General features: G+C 42.0%; 1 protein-coding gene across 1 annotated transcript in view; it reads right to left on the bottom strand.

Annotated features, from left to right (window-relative positions):
• The window catches only part of gpnmb (glycoprotein (transmembrane) nmb), a 42,065-nt gene extending 19,741 nt beyond the window's left edge, over positions 1 to 22,324 (bottom strand). The window contains exons 1-5 of the mRNA XM_078200535.1: positions 22,270 to 22,324; positions 13,134 to 13,286; positions 8,953 to 9,096; positions 2,595 to 2,768; positions 2,351 to 2,515 (exon numbers count right to left, since the gene is read on the bottom strand). Coding sequence (XP_078056661.1) covers positions 2,351 to 2,515; positions 2,595 to 2,768; positions 8,953 to 9,096; positions 13,134 to 13,286; positions 22,270 to 22,324 — 691 coding nt within the window. The remainder of the gene's footprint in view (positions 1 to 2,350; positions 2,516 to 2,594; positions 2,769 to 8,952; positions 9,097 to 13,133; positions 13,287 to 22,269) is intronic.
• Between the last annotated feature and the right edge of the window lie 423 nt (positions 22,325 to 22,747).

Genomic DNA, 22,747 nt, shown 5'->3' with positions numbered 1-22,747 from the left:
GATAGGGCCTGGGTGGGATTGTGGTCGGTACAGACTCGATGGGCCGAATGGCCTCCTTCTGTACTGTAGGAATTCTATGATTCTATGAGAGCGATTGCCATTGATGTCGTGGCAGTATTTGACAGAGTGTGACATCAAGGAACCCTAACAAAATTGAAGTCACTGGGAGTCAGGGAGAAAGCTCTCCACTGGTTGGAGTCATACTTAACATTAGGGAATATGGCTGTATCTGTTGGAGGTTGATCATCCTAGACCCAGGACATTGTTGCTGGAGTTCCTCAGGGCAATGTCTCATGCACATCCACCCTCAGCTGCTTCATTAATGACCTTTCCTCCATCATAAGGTCAGAAGTGAAAAGGATTGCTGATGACTGCATAGTGTTAAGTTCCATTCATAATACCTCAGATAATGAGACAGTCCATTATCTGCTGCAAGAAGACCTGGACAACATCCAAGCTTGGGCTGATAAATGGCAAGTAACATTTAGACCAGGCAATGACCATCGGCAACAAAAGAAAATTTAACACCTCTCCTTCAATGTGAATGATCATTGTTGAGTCTCCCATCATCAACACCTTTGGCGGGGGGGAATCACTGTTGATCCGAAACTTAATTGTACGAGTCATATTACCACTATGACTACAAGAACAAGTCTGAGAATTCTGCAGGGACTTATTCATTTCTTGACTCCCCAAAGCTTGTTCATCATCTACAAGTTGCCTGGATGCATGCAGCTCCAACAACATTCAAAAAACTGGACATGATCCAAGATAAAGCAATCTTATGGTTTAGGGACCCATATGCAGCTCCTTCCACCACTGGTGCACCGTGGCAGCAGTATGACTTGAAATTATATCGTTATTCCTTCACCATCACTGGGTCAGAATCCTAGTACTTCTTCCCTAACAGCATTGTAGGTGTACCTACACTAGATGGACTGCAGCAGTTCAAGAAGATGGCACACCATCATCTTTTCAATTAGGATGGGCAATAAATGTTGGTCTTACCAATGACACTCATAAGTCATGAACAAATATAAAGAAGGGCTGACAATACATTATCACCCATTTTACACTAAGAAGTAGATGTAGGAGTCTTTGACCCTTGGAGTCTGCTTCATTATTCACTAAAATCATTGTTAATCCTATCATTGTTAATCCTTTATCTCAACTCCATTTTCCCAACAATCCCCAAATCTGTTAATTCTTGTTGCATCCAAAAATCTATTGATTTCTGTGTTGAATGTTCTAAACAAAAGAGCATCCACTAAAAATTCCAAAGATTCACACTTTGAGTGAAGAGATTTCTCCTAATCTCAGTACTAAATAGCCAAATCATATTCTAACACTGTCATCCCTAGTATCATGCTTCTCAGCCAGGGAAACATCCTCCCATCATCTACCCTTAAAAAATTTAAATGTTTCAATTAGATAATTTCTCATTCTTCTGAACTCTAGGAATTATTGGCATAGTTTGCTCAATCTCTGTTATACTCCTTCTTTACCAAGTATATCCTTCCTCGGGTAAAAAGACCAATACTGTATGCTCCAGGTGAATACACACCCTGGATAAAGTATTTGATCTGGCCGTGGATCACAGTTTCCAGCTTCTTTATGGCCATTACATGAGGCCTTAGATCGAAAGATTTACGAACCTCAGTGACAGAAATACAAGTAGGGGCTCTCAAGTCTTTAGAGTTCCACAATCTTGTATAAGACTGTAACTAGATACATACATTCCCTTATGAGTAAATTTCTGCCTGCAGCTCTTTTTGTTAGGTAACCAAAACTTCTGAAATTAATGATCAATGTATAGCTTATTCCATGATGTGGAGATGCCGGCGTTGGACTGGGGTAAACACAGTAAGAAGTTTAACAACACCAGGTTAAAGTCCAACAGGTTTATTTGGTAGCAAATGCCACTAGCTTTCGGAGCGCTGCCCCTTTGTCAGGTGGAGTGGAGATCTGCTCACAAACAGGGCATACAGAGACACAAACTCAATTTACAGAATAGTTTTTTTGAAACATGATGTCTGTGTCGATATGCGCGATCTTCTTGGAGATCCTCTCCACTTGGAGCCGGCAGTTTGCGGTGTCGATGGTAGTCATGATGTGGAGATACCACATCATGACTAGTTGGACTGGGGTAAACACCCCATTCTGTTATTCTGTAAATTGAGTTTGTGTCTCTGTATGCCCTGTTTGTGAGCAGATCTCCACTCCACCTGACGAAGGGGCAGCGCTCCGAAAGCTAGTGGCATTTGCTACCAAATAAACCTGTTGGACTTTAACCTGGTGTTGTTAAACTTCTTACTAGCTTATTCCAAACATAGTAACATTACAATCTCACCTGTAACAGTGTAGGGACCACTTGCTGTTGCAATTGGGATGTATTTGTTTCGATGATGATCTCTGCGATAGACAAATACCACCATCATATGGTCACCAAGTGTGATGTTAGTTGTATTGATAGAGAGGGCCATACTGGATCGTCCAGTATTTTGATAGTATTGCCCTAAATTTTAAACAGATTTGGTTAGCAAAGTCATTAAGGGGGATCTCTCAACATTTAAAGGATATCTTATTGTACCAACCTTGCGTGTGCCAAATGTAAACAAAGTTCTTGTGTCTCCAGTCCATTTGTCTAGGAAAAGGACGACCATCTGGGAAGACATTACATTTGGAAAACTTGGTGCAGTTAAACCAACCATACTCTTCAATCCAAGATGTCCAGTTATACACGTATTGACCAGGAAAGAATGAAGATGCTAGAAAGTAAACACTAGTGTTAGTGACATATAAAGCTCATGTGAGAGTCAGATTGAGAAATTTGTTTACACCTTCCAATAAATTGTTATTATTAGATATTGAATATCTGCAACAAAGTACCTGCTTGAGGCCCCAATGTCATACTATGTACTTAATTTATTTTCATTATGTTGCAGTTGTGATGGCCCATTGATGAGATCTCAAGGCTTGTGTGGTTAAACATAAAACAAGTTTATCGGTAGACTTTATCTACGAACAGTTCCAAAGGTGTTCTTACACAAAGCTGTTACATGCAGGCACGCTGCTTCTTGAGTTCCATCCTAGACGGTCTCTGATCATGTGACTGATCATGTACAGGAGTTGTGAGGTCTTCCTTCAATTGTATAGAAGCTTGCTTAGAACCCACCTGTACTGTGTGCAGTTTTGGTCCCCTGACGTCAGAAAGGATCTTATTGCAATAGAGAGAGTGCAACAAAGTTCACCAGACTTGGTCCGGGATGGCAGCACTGCCTGCCTTACGAAGAAAGATTGACAAACTGGGCCGGTATTCTCTAGAGTTTCAAAGAATGAGAGGTGATCTAATTGAAACCTACAAAATAGTTAAATGAATAGACAGGGTAGATGCAGGTAAGATGTTTCCCTTAGTTGGAGAGTCTAGAACCAAGGGGCACAATTTCAAAATAAGGGATCGAGATGAGGAGAAATTTCTTTACACAGAGAGTTGTGAACCTTTGGCATTCTCTACCTCAGAGGGCTGTGGAAGATCAGTCATTGACTATTTTTAAGCTAGATTTTTAAGATAGAAGGATTTCTGATCAATAACTTAAAGTATATAATGATGACCTGCCAAAATTTAATGCTCCTGCCACATTATTGGTCACCTTACTGCCTGCATTCTCATATTAGTTTTTTCAGAGGAAATAGACATTCCTCTGGATGGAGGGCTCCTATTTCTGAAGAGCCAATTGGATCTTCCAATTTCAGGTGTGACTGAAATCTTATTTGTCAACATAAGAATGTCACAATTGTTACTCTGATTCATGGGTCCATGCTGCCACTGCCATTAGAACTGAATGACCTACAAAAAAATCCTTTAATTTGCCTGAAAAGGGCTAAGCTAGCTGTTGTCATAAGATCAAGGAGCTACACAAAATGTCTTCATGGGACAACTTATTCCTGTAATTTTTTTTGTTGATTGCTAAAGTTTCCTGGTAAGTTTCAGCATTAAGATAAAATTCTTTATCGCTTCAATGTACAATCAGCCACTTCAACCAGTTTCAAGGCCTGAGCTCAATGAATGTTAATCCAATTTTGATTTGGCTGACAATCAAATAGTCCTTAAGTCACATGTCTGTCAGTGGCATCATTTAACTCAATTTGTCAGTCTAGGAGAAAAATATCTCAAACCATTTGTAATAAAATCACAAATGGAAGTTTAAAGAATGTATTTATGATTTAATTACAAATAATGACAGTTTCCCTTTGTGATTTGAGAAGGTAGCAAAATACTTTTTGAGGCCTTGTCCTCCAGTATATGTTGGTGCAGTGCATTGTTGAACTGATGCAACAGGATCACTCTCATAATAGTCCCGGCTTCCAGCTAATTACCGGATACGTTGGTGAAAGGATGTTCCTTTAAGAGTGAGGCATTTAGGATCTCTTTCAGAGCGAGGAAACCATTGCTGGAAAATCTTGCTGCTGAATTAGTCCTCAACAAGTAAAATAGTTATTCTGCCCTCTTCTACGAAGAACTTTTGAATGTTAACAATTTTAGAAATTGTGTCGCATCAGAAGGTATTTAAATAGGCATTTTTAATCGGAGGGTTGATTTTTACAGTGATACCATCTGAATCTTGACTGAGATGATCATCTACAGCAAACTATGGCCCAGACTTTGTTAGAGCCAAGCATTTTGCAATGTGCCCTGTTGTTGCCCTGAGATTTAAGGATTGAGAAATAAACAGTGCAATGGCTGAGAATGAGGATGAATTTTTGTGGGTGAATTCAATGACAAATCAGGTTCAGAAGAATAATATATAAGGAAAGAAAGATTGGATTAATGGAGAGGGAGAAATAAAAAGACAGGAAGGAAAACTTAGGAACAGAAACAGGCTGATAAATGCGAAGCGATGCATTTTGGTAGAACTAACATAGGGGTGAGCTATACGATAAATGGCAGAACCATAAAGGGTGTAGATACGCAGAGGGACCTGGGTGTGCAAGTCCACAGATCCTTGAAGGTGACGTCACAGGTGGAGAAGGTAGTGAATAAGGCATATGGCATGCTTGCCTTTATAAGACGGGGCATAGAGTATAAAAGTTGGGGTCTGATGTTACAGTTATATAGAACGTTGGTTCGGCCGCATTTGGAATACTGCGCCCAGTTCTGGTCGCCACACTACCAGAAGGACGTGGAGGCTTTGGAGAGAGTGCAGAGGAGGTTTACCAGGATGTTGCCTGGTATGGAGGGGCTTAGTTATGAGCAGAGATTGGGTAAACTGGGGTTATTCTCACTGAAAAGACAGAGGATGAGGGGTGACCTAATAGAGGTGTATAAAATTATGAAAGGCATAGATAGGGTGAACGGTGGGAAGCTTTTTCCCAGGTCGGTGGTGATGTTTACGAGGGGTCATAGGTTCAAGGTGAGGGGGGGAGGTTTAACATGGATATCAGAAGGACGTATTTTACACAGAGGGTGGTGGAGGCCTGGAATGCGCTGCCAGGCAAGGTGGTGGAGGCGGGCACACTAGGAACGTTTAAGACTTATCTAGATAGCCACATGAACGGAGTGGGAATGAAGGGATACCAAAGAATGGTCTAGTTTGGACCAGGGAGCGGCACGGGCTTGGAGGGCCTGTGCTGTATTGTTCTTTGTTCTTTGTAGCCCCTCAAGTCTGTTCCACTATTCAGTGAGATTATGGCTGATCTACGACTCAACTCTGTATATTTGCCTTTGCTCCATAATTCCTTAGTACCCATGTTTAACAAAAATCTATCAATATCAGGTTTAAAATTTACAATTGATCGAGCATTAGTTTTCAGTTTTGGAAGAGTTCCAAACTTCCACCACCCGTTTGTTTGGAAATGTTTCCGAATTTCATGCCTAAAGGTCTGATTTCAATTTTTAGACCTAGCCCCTTTAGTATTAGACTCCTCAACCAACATAAATAGTTTGTCTCTCTTTATCCAGTCACTGACACAATGGCCACAATTGTACCACCCCATCCGCCACAGGAGTCAGAGCAGGTGAGGGGCGGAGCATGGGAAGGTCCGTTGACCTTGGGCAGGATTTTAAGGTTTCAGGACAAGCGAGGCCATAAAATCCCACCCAATGTATGTGTTCCCTTACTGCCTATGCTTTATGGAAAGGGATGTGTCTTTTATTATACTTGGAGTGTGTATTTAAATTCAGTAATTAAGCAGCAAGCTTTCGTGAGTTTAGAAATAAAGGTTATTTATTCTCACACACTTACCTTGAATTAACACCAATGTCACATGCTCAATCTCATATACACAGACAAAGATTGTATACAGATAAAGATGGTATACTTTTACAGGCTACAGTTAATTCACTCTCTGATTTATGATTCCTGGTCTCCCACATGGCAGGCTTATGGTTTCTTGAAATGATTTGGCGATTTAAAGTTAAAATGAGGATCTTGTAAGGCAAAGGGTTCACAGCAGATGTGAAGTTTCTTGTCATAGAATATCTAGGAGATTGGTTCTCAGGTGAACTTTAAAACTAGAACAGATTAAGTAATTTTGCTGATTGATGTTTTGCAAATTGTTTCAGACTTTCGTTTTCAGACTGGCTGGTGACTGATGTATCTGCTGGGTCCTGGGGTGCTAATGGTGCAGTCCCTGAAACCATTTTTGATCACATGACCACTGGGTTAACATTCTGAGACCCACACTGTCGAGTTTGGATGTAGGAATCCATTATGGTACAATGGGAAGTTGATAGTGGCCATTGAGTTTTGATCTTTTTGTCCAATATGAAACATGAGACAGGCAATCTGGAAACACCATCGTTTAGGTGTTTCCACATTCTTAAACAATGAGATGTGTGAATTCCACAGGTGAGGTACCCTCGCCTATGTTCATATTTAATTTGGTATTCACTGGAGAATTAATGCTTTTGGTAGTTCAAATCCCAGAAGTCACATGATTTGTGCTAGCCATCTGAATAGCTTGTTTGTTTCCATTTTTTTAAAGTATTGACTGAAAATCCATAATATGACAAGCCTGTACTGATACCTGGACTCCAAGGATTTAATTACAAGGTAAGATTACACAAGTATTGGCTGAAATTTGAAAGGTAAAGGCTAATTTGATCAAAATTTTCAAGATAGGATTGTCATGTCCAGTACAGTTTGAAGTTTAAAGTTTAAAACTTTAAACTCAGAATTTTTCACAGTATGCAAGCATGGTCTAGGGCTTTGTATAGCTGTTGCAGGATTTCTACCCTCGTGTATTGTATTCTTCTAGTTATAAAAGTCAGCATTCAATTAGCTATTTTTATTATTTCTTGTACCAATAAATTATATTTTAATGATCTAAGTATTTAGACCTACAAATCATTTTGGACTTCCACTGTTCCTAGCCTTTCACCATTTAGAAAATACTCTGTTTTATCGTTTCTAGGTACACAGTGGACGATTGAAAACCATTTGCCACAGTTTCAATTACAAATACAACAGTTTCAATTGAAAACCATTTGCCACAGTTTTGGCCATCCACTTAATCTATCAATACCTCTGATTTTATGCTTCCATTTGCACTGTTTACAATGCTACCTTTCTTTATGTCATTGGCAAATTTAGTAATGTGACTTTGATATAAAAAGTAGGGGAATATGTGAATTAATACTGGTTATGTTTAAAATCTCCAGAAAGAAAATACACAGCCTAAGGAAATCACACTCCATACTTATAATTTTTGACTTTATGGGCCAGAGAGGTTGCTTGGCAGTCATCAACAATTGTCATGGTGTTAAAGGGTATTAGAAGATTAGTTGAACAATGCTACTGGAAAGTGGCTAATTGAACCTCAATTATGGTTGAATTCTTAGAACCCCATAATTCAAAGTCTAATTAGTAAACATTTATAGAGTCATGAGATAATCATAGATGGCCAGCATGGATTTGTTAAAGGCAAGACTGATATGGATGATATAAGCATTTTATTTTAACTGGTGCCTAAATATAGTTCAAAAGAGTGCAATACATGTCATTTTAATGTACTTTTAAGATTGTGTGTCATGTGTCTTGCAGGAATAAGGTAACAATAACTCAAATGATATGGTGAATCTCATCAATAAAGTTGTCGGATAAATGGGAAAGAAAGAATAAGGCCGACATTCTGCAACCAACAAGGTCAGTTTTTGAAATACGCTTACCTGAAAGTGGAATCAGAAGAACCAGGCACGTACCCAAATTAGAAGAATGCAGGCTACTTTCCTCCCTTGCTCAGCCACCATCCCCTACATTGCTTAGCAGTCCGCAATTTCTTCCAATTTCCTCAAACTAGCTAGCGATTCTATCTCAACCACCAATCTTCCCCAACTCCAGGTCACTGATTGCCTCTTCTGCCTAATGATTTCCATCCCCATTGCCACTGACCTCCCATCCAGTTAACGAGTCCCCCTCGCCATTGATATACCATCCTTCCACCTTCGCTGGTCTTCTAACCTGAGGGCCACTGTCATGCCAGCAACAACCCAAACTTCAAGGGTACTTTACCAGCTAATCTGCCTCTGCAGGTTGCCATCTTTATGGAAGTGAGCCCAAAGACCTAATATTGAGGATGCCTTGGGCCTCACTATTTGGAAACAGGGCCAGCACTCATCATTCCCTGTCTGCCCAAAAATGATGTGGAGATGCCGGCGTTGGACTGGGGTAAACACAGTAAGAAGTTTAACAACATCAGGTTAAAGTCCAACAGGTTTATTTGGTAGTATGTGTGGCTTTTGCTACCAAATAAACCTGTTGGACTTTAACCTGGTGTTGTTAAACTTCTTACTGCCCAAAAATGGCCACACTAAAATTTCTCGGCCAATAGCTTTCATCACAACCTTCTCAGATAGCCCAACTAGGTTGTGCAGGTGATTGAAGCCACTCAACTTGATCACCTGATTTTTATCCTACATAGTATATACATTGCATATGTACATGCATAAATTACCATTTTTGCAGTCTATATCATAAATGATGTCGCCATCATCATCCTCCTTTTGGCATTTAGGTAATTTAAGCACCACGTTAAAGGTTACATTTGCTCTAACCAGAGTAGGCCCATCATTAGTCAAGTGGGCCACAACCTTTCCTCCTGAAAGAAAAAACAGAAGACTTGAACAGAAAAAAACAATATTTCTCAGTTTCTCATGCGGATGTGGTTCGAGCTATAAACAATGAGTAAAAGTGTAAACTGAATTACAAAGAATGTATTTGAGAATTCACTATCAATAGTGAACGGAGGAAACTTTCTCATATAGCTTCCCAAGGAGAAGTAAAACCTTTCAGAATTAATTACAAACATAAACCACAATAAATAACTCTGCTTTATAATGCAAGGAACATTGCTTGTCCCCTGTTGTAAGGCAATTAGAATTGCAAGGGTTTGGTATCGCAAGTCAGAAGGTTCAACTTATCATATTCTTCAAACCGAGAAGATCATTAGATAATGTCTTCTTTGAAGAATTGTGGGTTCCAGTAAAATATATTTTAGGACATTGATGCTACCTCTGTGAACCTAAGAGCACAGGCAAGAAATTGGTCATCGTTGCAGAAAATGGATCAAATTAGGAAGTTTGCAGGCTATGCCCTGTGCCCCAGGATGCCTGAAAAATGTGGAATTCCATTTTGGCCTTGGATCATTTAAGGGGAAGCGATGACCAGGTGCTATTATCGCTAGACTGTTAATCCAGAAGCTCAGCTAATGTTCTGGGGGACCCAGGTTTGATTCCCGCCACGGCAGATGGTGGGATTTGAATTCAATAAAAAATATCTGGAATTAAGAATCTACTGATGACCATGAAACCATTGTTGATTGTCAGAAAAACCCATCTGGTTAATTGATGTCCTTTAGGGAAGGAAATCTGCTGTCCTTACCCGGTCTGGCCTACATGTAAGTCCAGAGCCACAGCAATGTGGTTGACTCTCAACAGCTCCCGGGCAACTAGGGATGGGCAACAAATGCTGGCCAGCCAGCAACATCCATGTCCCATGAATGCCTATAAAAAAAAGGTGGCCATGTATGTACTAAGGGTGGGGTCTAATTTCTGTCAGATCTTCCTGGTATGAATGAGGCCCAAAAACCAGGAGGAGCAGGGATACCCGCCCAAACGCCACTGTATCCCTGCTGACCAGTCTAGCCATTATCAGCACTTTCCCCATCTTCTTCCCAAACCCCAGCACCCACCAGTGGGCTGCTGTCAGCAAAACAAGAGGCCTGAAATTCATTTACTGAAATGAGTTGTGTGTTTGTGGAGTGTAACAGGCAACCGCAGTTCATTTAAATTATTGAAATATGGCCTGAGGCCCAATTTCAAGCCACCCTTAGGCATTCTGGTTGGGGCCTCACACCACGCCAAGAACAAAGAACAAAGAACAATACAGCACAGGAACAGGCCCTTCGGCCCTCCAAGCCCGCGCCGCTCCCCGGTTCAGGATTGAATCCTGAATCCAGGATCCCCGCCCAATTTTCCAGCCTATCTACATCCTAATATCCTATCCACCGAGCTGTCCCTCACAGCTACGATGCTTTGTTCATCACGCCAATGCTAATTCAGGCCCATTATATTAAGATACTGAACTTATCCTAAAACATCACATCAGCTGGACTTTTTCCAATAGCATAATTAACTCAAATAAATCATTAATAGGTTTTAGATGAGTGAGTTAAGTCACATTACATAGCACTTTCAGAAAGATATTTATTGTGTAACCTCTCATTTTTTAATTGTGTTTGGAAGATCTGTTTAAGGGTTGACGTAAATTAATTTTGTTTAGGTTATAATGTGTGCGGTAACTTAAAGGGGCTGACTTGTGTGGGGGATTGCATGGGAATTTTCATGTTGCTACATGGCTAAGGGTTTAAACAAAACCTTGAATATATATAACACCCACCAAGTCACCTCAGACATTGAAGGTATTATAGATTCCAAATAGATCGAAGAGCTCACTGGCACCTATGAGGCACTGTGGGCCATCAGCTGCAAAAAAACTGTATTTCACCACATACTGTAACCCAATGGGTCATCATATCCTTCACTTGACCATTACTATTAAACTAGGCATCGGCCCTGGTTCAATGAGGAGCACAAGGGCATGCCAGAAACAACAACATGCATTCCTAAAAATGAGGCATCAACTTCATGTAGCTACAACCCAGGACTACATGCATGCCTCCCTGCCGTATGTTTCTTGTGGTGGGGTGGAGGGGAGAGGGGATGGGGGGATCGACGCACCATTGGCCGGCAGCGGGATCTTCTGATCCCGCCATTGTAAATGGGATTTCCCATTGATTTCATCCCAAGACGTTGGGGAATCCGCAGCAGAGATGCACCATCGGCGGGAACTTGATATGAACAGCTGGAAAGTTCTGGCCAAGGCTGAATTATTTGCAACCGTGTTCAGCCAGAAATGCCGAGTGGATGACACATTTTAACCTCTTCCTGAAGTCCCCAGCATCAAAAAATGCCAGTTTTCAGCCAATTTGATTCACAGCACATGATATCAAGATACTGGTTACAACAAAAACTATGGGTATTGATAACATCCCTGCTGCAGTACTGAAATCTTGAACTTCAAAATTAGCTGCATTCTTAACCAACAGGCAATACAGATAGGACAGTGGTGCCTACCTAATAATGTGGAAAATTGCCAATGGTTGTCCTCTCTATGAAAATCAGGCATATCCAAACTGGCCAATTATTGCCCCATCAGTCTACTCTCAATCACCAACAAAGTGACGGAAGGTGTTACCAACAGTGCTGTCACGAGGCACTTAATCATCGATAACCTACTCAGTGATGCTCAGTTTGGATTCAGCGAGGTCCACTTGGCTCCAGGCCTTATTACAGATTTAGTCCAAACATGGATAAAGGAGCTGAAATCAAGAGGTGAGGTCAGAGACACAGCCCTTGACATCAAGGCAGCATCCAACTGAGTATGGTATCAAGGAGCACTGGCAAAAATGATGTCAATGGGAAACAAGGGGAAAAAGCTCCACTGGTTGGGGTCATACCTTCCACAAAGGAAGATAGTTGTGGTTGTTGGGGGCCAATCATCTCAGTCCCAGGACATTGCTGCAGGAGTTCCTCAGAGAAGTCTCCGAGGCTTAACTATCTTCAGCAGTTCCACCTATGACATTCCTTCCATCAGAAGGTCAGAGGTGGGGATGTTCTCTGATAATTGCCCAGTATTCGGTACCCTTTGCAATGCTTCAGAAACTGAAGCAATCATTATCTTCATGTGGAAAGACATGGACAATAATTCGGCCTGGTATGATAAGTAGCAATAATACTCATACCACATAGATCATACAATGATCATCCCCAACAAGGGAGAATTTAACCATCTCTTCCAGACGTTCAACAGCATTACCATTGCTAAATCCCCCATGATCAACATCCTGGAATTGCCATTGACCAGAAACGTAAATGGACAAGCCATATAAATACTGTGACTACAACAGCAGGTCAGAGGCTGGAATTCTATGGTGAGTAACTCACGTCCTAATTCCCCAAACCCTGTTCACTATCTACAAGATACAAGTCAGAGGTCTAATGGAATACTTTCCACTTGCCTGGATGAGTGCAGCTGAAACAACACACAAAATTCAACACCATCCAGGATAAAGCAACCTGTATATTCAGTACTTTATCCATCATCCAAACTATTCACTCCCTTCACCTCGAGTGCACATTGACAGCAGTGTGTTCCATGTACAAGATGCACTGCAGCAATTTGCCAAAGCTCCGTTCACAGCACCTTTTAATCAGAGAACGCTATCATCTAGAAGAACAAGTAGATGCATATGTGCACCACCAGCTGTAAATACCCCTCCAAGCCGTACACCATCCTGATGTGGAGCTATATCACTGTTCCTTCACTGTCACTGGGTTAAAATCCTGGAGCTCCCTTCTTAACAGCACTGCAGGTAAACTCACATCACATGGACTGCAGTGGTTCAAAAGATGGCTCACCTGAACCTTCTCCAGGAGCACTCACATCCCCAGAGTGAATTTAAAAACTAATCTTTAACTGAACAGAATTCAATGACCACCTGGGAAAAAGCTTTCGAGCAGAAGCAAGATCTGGAGAACAAAAAGTTGAACAGAAATTTCCACTTCAAGTTCTTACCTTTCCAGCAGTTTTTCCATCGGGCATCATTTTTTTTCCAATAGGGATAGATTTGCTCGTTCCAGAGATTACTGTCAGGAAGCCACCCAGCAAGATGACTAGAGTGCGGCGAGAATAATAATTTGCGACCACCGGTTAACACATCTCGGAAACCTGAAAACAAGAAATGCAGTTAGTCACCTTCAAGGATGAGAAATGCAACAAAGCTGAACAGTTATCAGGCACATTCTACTTTAGTTGCATTAAATATCTGCAAATGTTCCCCCATTCTTATATCCTCATAGTAATTTTCTCGATATTTTGCATGAATGAAGTAGAGTATATTTCCCTTTTCCAATATGTCTGTTTTTCCCAAAAATGTACTTCATGCATAAAATTTGTTAAGGTATATTATATAACAAATTTCAAATTTGAAAGTGAAATACAGATCACTTCCTTTCAATACAGTATGTTGCACTCTGAGATGCCTCACTTGTCTTTACAGGTTATATTTACAGTGCATATTTACATTCTCTGTTGCATAACAGCCAGAGGGTTTTACATGGGTTCCAATCCCTTGGTATACAATGGTGGGTGAGTCTTAATCTGTGACCTTTCTCCATTGACTCCTTAGGCCAGCTGCCCTAAGCTTCAGTGCATACTTGCACTTTAGCACGCAACCCTGGACCCTGAACTATTCTAACTTTACTCTCTTAAAAGTGGAAACTTATACTGTGACTGTTTCAAAGGGAACCACTTAACATCACCACCCTCCACCACGTCCCCCCCCCCCAACCCCACCCCCCCCACCCCCCCGGACAAATAAGCTGCATTTCTTCAGATGGGATGGGAGCCTAGGCATAGTATCAATGGATATTTGACTGTGAAGAGATATCACAACAAAGCTCAATTTCATCTTCAACCAACATCCCACATGCAGAACTTTTCATTGGAGTTGTGAATATGATCAGGAGCTGAAACTCTGCCTGCTTTTGCAGACTCTGATTCAATTGCTGAGGCTGATTCTATTGTCCTCATCATGACCCTTGTTACCATGAATTTAGCTTGACTGACTTGACATATACCAACTAGGGAAATGAGGAAGAAAACCAGAAAAGTGGACTAGTTCATATGTGGGAATTGGCCTGACTTGCTTGATGGATAATTTATTTTGCTTTTTAATTATACATTGCAAATATTAGACTATTCAAGAGTGGGTGCAGTGTAAAGCCCCTAATATGAGTGAGTTATAACCAATAAATTGTGAACAAGCTGACTGCAATTTTGAGACTAATGAGCTGAACAGATCTGATATAAGATTAATGATGCACAGCAAAAAAAGACCGTCCTGGCAAGGGAGGAATGGCAGGCGGGCTGGGGGTGATGGACAATCACAATGGCTGGAGGCCCTGGTGTGGCAATGGCCCAATCTTTGTGGGTCTTATGACCACAGCAGATGTAATTTTCTGAGCAACCAAATCCCAGAGGGAAAATTGCTAATCATACCTTTTTTTAATTCTGGAAATGGCAAGAAACATACTGATCTCAGAAGTAGTGAGTTCCAGTAACATTTTAGGATTTAAAAAAAGGATTTATTAAAGGGCGGCATTGTGGCACAGTGGTTAGCACTGCTGCCTCACAGCGCCAGGGACCCAGATTCAATTCCGGCCTCGGATCACTCTCTGTGTGGAGTTTGCATGTTCTCCCCATGTCTGCGTGGGTTTCCTCCGGGTGCTCTCGTTTCCTCAAACTGTCCTAAGATGTGCAGGTTAGGTTGATTGGCCATGCTAAATTGACCTTGGTGTCAGGGAGTTAGCCAGATAAATATGCAGGGTTACGGGAATAGGGCTTGGGTGGGATTGTGGTCAGTGCAGACTTGATGGGCCAAATGGCCTCCTTCTGTACTGTAGGGATTCTATTCTTGGATGCTATGATTAACAAGGCAAGAAACAAGTTTAAAGTTAAAGTTTATTTATTAGTGTCACAAGTAGGCTTACATTAACACTGCAGTGTTAACCGTGAAAATCCCCTAGTCGCCACACTCCAGGTACACTGAGGGAGAATTTAGCATGGCCAATACACCTAACCAGCACGTTCTTTGGACTATGGGAGGAAACTGGAGCACCCGGAAGAAACTCATGCAGACATGGGGAGAATGTGTCAGACTGCACACAGACAGGGATCCAAGCTGAGATACGAACCCGGGTCCCTGGCGCTGTGAGGCAGCAGTGCTAACCGCACACAAAATTAAAGTTACACAGTTAAAACAGTCTTACAAAACATCCACAAAAGAAACTGTCAATCAAAACACGCAAGTAAACACCTTCTTGACAATACACTCTGAAAGATTTTAAACCATCTAAAAGTCAAGTAATATTACCAAGGCAAGCCAGTTGTCACTTCAGTAAAGGTATACTGCACAACTTTTCACTCACTTCTACTTTGTTGTGGAAATCCAAAAAATATTCAGAAACAATACTACTTTCTGAAACAAGATTTTCCTGGTTTCTGGATGGTTGCTTCAGATTTGGCACCTTCTCTCAGCATATGGCTGGTCTCAGTACATCTGCCCTACATGGCCAGCTCACTCATCTTTCCTTAAACATCCTATTTTCCTTTCATCTTCAATTCCATTGTCCTCAGCATTTCTTTGAATTTATGTTTTCCTATTGCCTCCCCTTTTGAGTTAAATAAAGTTTAATAACCTTCTCTTGTTTACTTATGAAACCTTTGTAAATTGTAAAAATGTCTTACTCCCCTTTAAAATTTAACAGCTGTAAAACCAAATCCCTATTTATCTCCTTATGCAAATTTTAAACCTAACCTATTTACCTATAAATCCACTTCACCATAGCATTCCTCTTACAAATGTGTGCATTTAGCATCTTTACCCCTTTTATCTCTCAACTCTCCCAGAGAAATTGTCTCTATTAATCTTTCCCCAACTTAATCAAATTATTTACACACAGACACACAGCCTTCTTTACAGAATAACACAATAGTTCCCAAAAATATTTGTTTAAAAAATCCATCCTAACAATGGGGTCTGCAAGAGCAATTATTTGGATCCCACTGCTATAATTTCAAATTTATATTGATTGGGCCTCTTTGGCACTACTGCCTATGGAAGTAGTCCATCAAAAAATACACTTTAGTTCCTAGGACACTTAATTGCATATTAAAAAGGGGTTACCATCTTTAAAAAAGGTGGATTATTTAGACACATTTAGATTTAGACATTTTCAAAATGTCACTGATTTCTTCATCAGCTTCAATGAGGTGGTGAGTCAGTGGCCTCAATTTTGTAGACCACCTATTTAATGAAAGTGAGGCACAAGGATTAATATTAGGATGGCCTCAGGCCTCACTATTTGGGCAGGAGAACAGCACCCGCCACTCCCTGCTTGCCCAATTTGGCCACACTCCAATTTCTAGGCCATTTCCATAATGCCCTTCGCAAATTATGCATAACAGCCCAAATAGATTGTCAAGTAATTGAAGCCACTGAGTTTTATTCTACATTTTCTTTTTCACTTTGCAAAGTACAACTTACTATTCTTGCAGTTTATATCATAAATTCTGCCATGATTATCATGCTGCTCAAGATCTCAGGTGGTCTTTGAATTCTACACAATAAAAAAGGAGCAACGCCTTCTATATCTAAATCTTGAAGCTTGAAATCTGCTGTTTGTGTGTTCAGTAACCTCATCCACACTCCAGAATCTTTCTCTGATTTAATAATATCATCATGTTATAGATGTTATAGGAACGGTGGTGGAAACTAATGCTGTTGTGATGTTGTGGTCATTATCGGGCAGTAGAAGTGAAAATCAACCCTATTTTTTCCACCCAGCTCTTACAACCAAGTAGCTATTACTGAAGTCTAACTAGCCTCTACTTTCTGTAACACATTACTTTATCCATCCCACTTGGAAGCCTGCAGCATTAATGTATCCACATCAAAAAGGAAAGTATAGGAAAGGTGAACACAGACACAGATGTTACTGCCAGTACTGTGATAAAGGGGTATGCCCTTTTACTAACTATAAAAGTATATCAAACCTTTAAATAACTATGAACTTATAAACAAGATTGAGTTAAAGTTCATCAGATACTGTCCAACTAGGCGTAAAAAAATGCTGTAATCATATTCATGTGACTGTCAGATGACTGAACATCCACAGGACATTAACAATGAAAACTTGGCACTGTAACATGATCAAATACAAAAACTTTTAACATAAAGTTTAGAACTGTAGATGTAGTTATGTAATGCCAGTTATTTTTATAAGTTACAAATGAAATAAAAGTTATCAAAAGCTGTGGTCTGACTTAATTTTAAAGTTACAGTGTTTGATGTAGTTTTTATACCACAGTGCTGAAAAGGTGTCTGCAGCAGAGCTAAATGGTTACTTTGTTCATTTATATCACTGTGGAGTGGCAAGGGTAGAGCTGTGTACATTTACAAAAAACACTGGAACACAGTATGACTTATCAGCTTTTGACTCAGGCCGACATTTCTTCACTGTCCCATCAGTTCACATCAATTTTTGAAAATGGCATTGTATCAACTGACATTTTTTTTTAAATGGCCTTGCTGATGCAAAACAAAATAAACTGATGTGATGGAAGTATTTTCCTGAAGCCCTCTACCAGCCTTTGTCATTGGCACCAAATGTTCAAATGGCAGTGGAATCTCTGATCGTGAAGGACCATCAACAGGTTTCATATAGGTAGGGTTTGGTCCGATACTAGTACAAACCTGCACCAAGCAGGCATTGATGTCAATATTGCTACTAAAGAGCATTGGACTATTAAGCCTGTAATTATACTACTGCTCCTGAGATGATTGTGATGCATTGTTGACACATCCTCGTACTGACTGGTATCGAGATGTCACACAATGCAACTGTGCATGCATTCCAATGCACCTGTAGTTCTCTTGTGCCCAGGAGCTAAGGCTAAGAAAGAAAATCTAGAGGTTCTGTTGTTTTGGCATTAAAACAGATTTCACATGCCGTTTTCCAGGAAGTCGGTTCAATGGAGAAGGACGCACTCTGGCACTTGACTAGAGCGGTTCCACTTCAGACACTTAACCTTTTAATCTAGGCAGGTACTGAGGCAGGCACATCATCACAAGTTCCACCTTTCAAATGTGACATCAAACCAAAGCCTTGTCTCAGGTAGACCTAGAATCATAGAATCCTTACAGTGCAGAAAGAGGCCATTCAGACCATGGAGCCTGCAGCGACAACAATCCTACCCAGGCCTTATCCCCATAACCCCCTACGCAGGGGAGTTCGTCCTGGTGTATAGGGTAATATTTATCCAGCAACCAACATCACTAAATCAGGTCACCTGATCATTTTCACATTTTTGCTTTACAACCTTGTTTTGCATGAATTAGCTGCGGCATTTCCTATATTACATAGAATCCCTACAGTGCAGAAGGAGGCCATTCTGCCCATTGAGTCTGCACCAACTCTCCGACAGAGCATTTTACCCATGCCCAATCCCTGCTATCCTGCATATTTACCCCACTAATCCCCTCAACCTACACATCTTGGGGCAATTTAGCATGGCCAATCTAGCTAACCTGCACATCTTTGGACTGTGGGAGGAAATCCACGCAGACACGGGGGGGGGGTGGGGGGTGGGGGGAATGTGCAAACTCCACACAGTGACCCAAGCCTGGAGTCGAACCTGGGTCCCCTGTGAGGCAGCAGTGCTAACTAGTTACTGGTTATTACATAGTTAATCATGCATTGGCTGTAGAGGTCACGAAAGTCTTTATTTCTGTTCTTCTGTTTAGCAAAGTCTTTTATGGGAATAGCAGACGCTTTGGGTTGAGGTCGCTCGAACAGATCAGAACCTGACACCTGAGCTTTGCTCTCACCTCAGCAACCGACATCATTTCAAATCAACATCGCAACTGTTGCAAGTCAAAAAACAAACCCACACATTAACCCTGTTGGGTTAACACAGTTTAAAATACAATATACACATTTTCATACAAACTTTTTTAACAGCGAAACACAACAATATTTGAATGATGCCCTCCTGGCAAGTTAAAAAAATAAAACATCTTACGTCTGCGAGCAACTGTTTCGAGGGCTGTGAGCAGGAAGACAGTTCCAAACAGTGCCAAGCACAAGCCTCTCATGATGACCACGGATCCACACTTTTACCAAACTCCAAGTGGAGACACTGAATTGCTCACTGCGGCAACTGACTGTAAATACAGCAATTACACTCTTAGTGCAACCCCACCGCGCCCCTCACCGAGTGCGTCTTAATTTTGTGAACTCGTCATGTGCTCAGTTAATAAAATGCACCTATTAAAAACTGAAGATCAGCTCCCGGCTCCCGCCCAATCTCAAGACTCTGAATCATCCCGAGTGATCTGCTTATGACTTTAGGGGAAATGTTGTTGGTGCAGCAACGGCAGGGAATAAGGCAGAAAGTGGGGATTGCTGCTCTGCACCAGGACAAAGAACCACACACTACTGTAGCACAGGGTATTCCCAAAGCCTAAGGCTCTATTCATAACTGGGACTACACAAAAGCATTATTCAAATTGAGATGTTGTTTCCAATTGTGATTAGTAAACCATTCAAAGCAAGAAATGTAATACATGGTCCTGGAGGTGATATTGGAGTGGAGTATTTGACATCACAAAAAAAAGTTGTGAAAACTTAGAATTCTCAGCAGATTTTTAGATGGATCATAAATAGAATTTACAGCAGAGACATAGAGATTGTAAATAGAACTTTCAACAGACAGATATAAATAAATTTTTCAGCTGATATATAGATCATAAATAAATGTTGACAAATTCGGAGAAATTAGTTACCACAGAAATCCTACAGTACAGAAAGAGGCCATTTTGGCCCATCAAGTCTGCACTGACCACAATCCCACCCAGGCCCTACCCCCATATCCATATACCCACTAATCCCTCTAACCCACACATCTCAGGACACTAAGGGGCAATTTTAGCATGGCCAATCGACCTTACCCGCACATCTTTGGCCTGTGGGAGGAAACCAGAGCACCCGGAGGAAACCCACGTTGACACGAGGAGAGTGTGCAAACTCCACACAGACAGTGACCTGAGCCGGGAATCGAACCCAGGTCCCTGGAGCTGTGAAGCAGCTGTGCTAACCACTGTGCTACTGTGCCGCCCCTATAAACAGTGCCACTGAAAATGATTCTTCTAAAACCAACTTTGGAGAAATGGCTTGTGGGGTTGGGTTCATTTTAAAATTATACCATATTGTGAGGGTCATGTAAAGGTACATTTTGGAGCCCCTGCAGTTTTACTACAAAATGATGCTAAATGCTGGCTACTTAACTGGTGTCAAATCCCCTCACATGATTATGAAAAGGCATGTTTGCAATGATGATATTTGAACAATTGAAAGGATGGTGAGGCACCATGTATTACCAGGGTGTAGCTGTTTTTTTAGTCGGGGTTTTGTGGCAGTGATGGCTTCCCTAGCTCTGTGCCGGAAGCTATGGGTTCAAGTCCCACTTCAGGGATGGGATTTTCTGGCCGCGCTCAACCCAAAGCTGGAAAATCCCACCCAAGGTCTACGGACGTTTGCATGGCCCGTGTCCCACCTGCTATGATTCCTGTGGCGGGCAGGACAGAAAAATCCCGCCCCAGGACTTGGTGGCCTTGGAAAGTATACTCATGGCCAGAAAGGTTAATTATCAGCCTGTAAACCCTTCCAATGTACCTGATGGCAGGTGCTAAGAGTGGGAGAGTCTTCTTGTCAGCCATGCTACAGAAAGCAACTGCAAACCACTGCAGTACTTTGCCAAGCATAATCATGAAGCAATGCAATGGAAGTCCATGGCTGCCAATGCTCTCATAGGGCATGGTACCTGGAGAAAGAGATGTCTTTTACTGGTGCCATTCCTCTACCATTTATATGTCAACCCATGAATACACAGGTATTCCAATATGTCCCACCAATCCAGCATCAGTTGATTTTCCTAGGTATTGTTACCTGTGACTGATATTTTTGGTTGTGTACAGCAAATGTGATTTTTTTTTACATTTGTTGATAGATATTCTCTATTATACTTTGCTTATCAGTCAAATAAAATTTGTCACCATTCCCATAGAGACCCCTAACTTTTAAACAGATATTTGAATTCCAGTGACCGATTGAAAAGATCAGATAGATTTTCAATCATCAATCTCACGACTCCCGCCTACACTCTCCCGATCTGGGTCATTGCAGGACAAACTCAACTGCAACGTGAGCGGGTGCAGCCAGATGGAGTAACGATGGAGCTTAGAACCCTCATGCTCTTTGAGTTCAGAGCAGTTGAGCTGCCAGGGAGGAGGAAGAGTGTGCCTGCGCTAATGGTGAAATGGGAGCAGCAGACAAATATGAGAATCCTCAAGACACACAGTCATTCCTCAAGTCTCAAGTGAGTAATCAAGGTTCCATTCTTTATACCCTGTAAAGCATCAATGCCCAATCTCCCTTCCCTTGTAGACAAAGCAGCTGAACAGCCTGAGGGAGACTTCAAGGACCCCACCATTGAATAAGAGACACAGCTGCCACCCACACCCTGCACCAGCGCAGACACTCACACCGCAGTGAACTCAATAAGTAGGCAGGCTCCTGGGTCACTCACTGGTGAGCACCTTACAGCTGAAGATCCACAGCAGGTGGAGGAAGGAACATCCCAGAAAATAGTAAAGTTTATTTATTAGTCACAAGTAAGGCTTACATTAACACTGGAATGAAGTCACTGTGAGATTCCCCTAGTCGCCACACTCCGGCGCCTGTTTGGGTCAATGCACCTAACCGGCATATCTTTCAGAATGTGGGAGGAAACTGGAGCACCCAGAGGAAACCCACGCAGACACGGGGAGAACGTGCAAACTCCACACAGACAGTGACCCAAGCCAGGAATCAAACCCGGGCCCCTGGCGTTGTGAGTGCTAACCACTGTGCTGCCCCAAAGCTTAACCTCAGGCTCCAGCGAGAAATGGCACTCGGAGGAATGCACGAGGCCAGGACTCTGCTGGGCCCCTGGCCGATGACATGCCCCTGGGTCCGGTCATCCCAGAGCTGATGGAACTGCAAAGGCAGAGTTGCGAGCAAGAGGAAGGCAAGACAGCATCCCTCCTCACCTGCAAGGCCAACTGGAGGAATCCCATCGCCTTCTTTCCGAGGAGGTTGTTCCATCACTGTAGTGCACCAAGGCCAACACTGCAAGGGTGGCGTCTGCAATGGAAACCTTGGTGCAGGACATGTACTCCATGGCAGGGGAGGTCTGCACCATGGTTCAGCTCATGACCATCAACTGCATGGTGCAAGCACGAGTGGGAATTCACGAGTGTCCACGCCAGAGGACAGTGGGGCTTCTGGACCTCACTTCACCTGCCCCTCTGTCCGATGGAGGAGCACTGGGGCCATTGGGCTCCCAAAAGAATGAGGATCATCTGGGGCACAGCCCGGAGCCTTCCAACCAGGAGACCTTGGGGGTGGCCAACCGATCTGACTCCCACCTCCCCAACTCCCTGTGAGTAACACACCTCCACATCAAGTAGTGCACAGCAACACCCATACTGACCAAAAAAAGGCCAGGACCTGTAAGGTCCAGGCCCA

The sequence above is a fragment of the Mustelus asterias genome, chromosome 2 (assembly GCF_964213995.1).
Source record: "Mustelus asterias chromosome 2, sMusAst1.hap1.1, whole genome shotgun sequence".
Lineage (NCBI taxonomy): Eukaryota > Metazoa > Chordata > Chondrichthyes > Carcharhiniformes > Triakidae > Mustelus > Mustelus asterias.
This window is presented reverse-complemented; position numbering and strand designations above follow the sequence as displayed.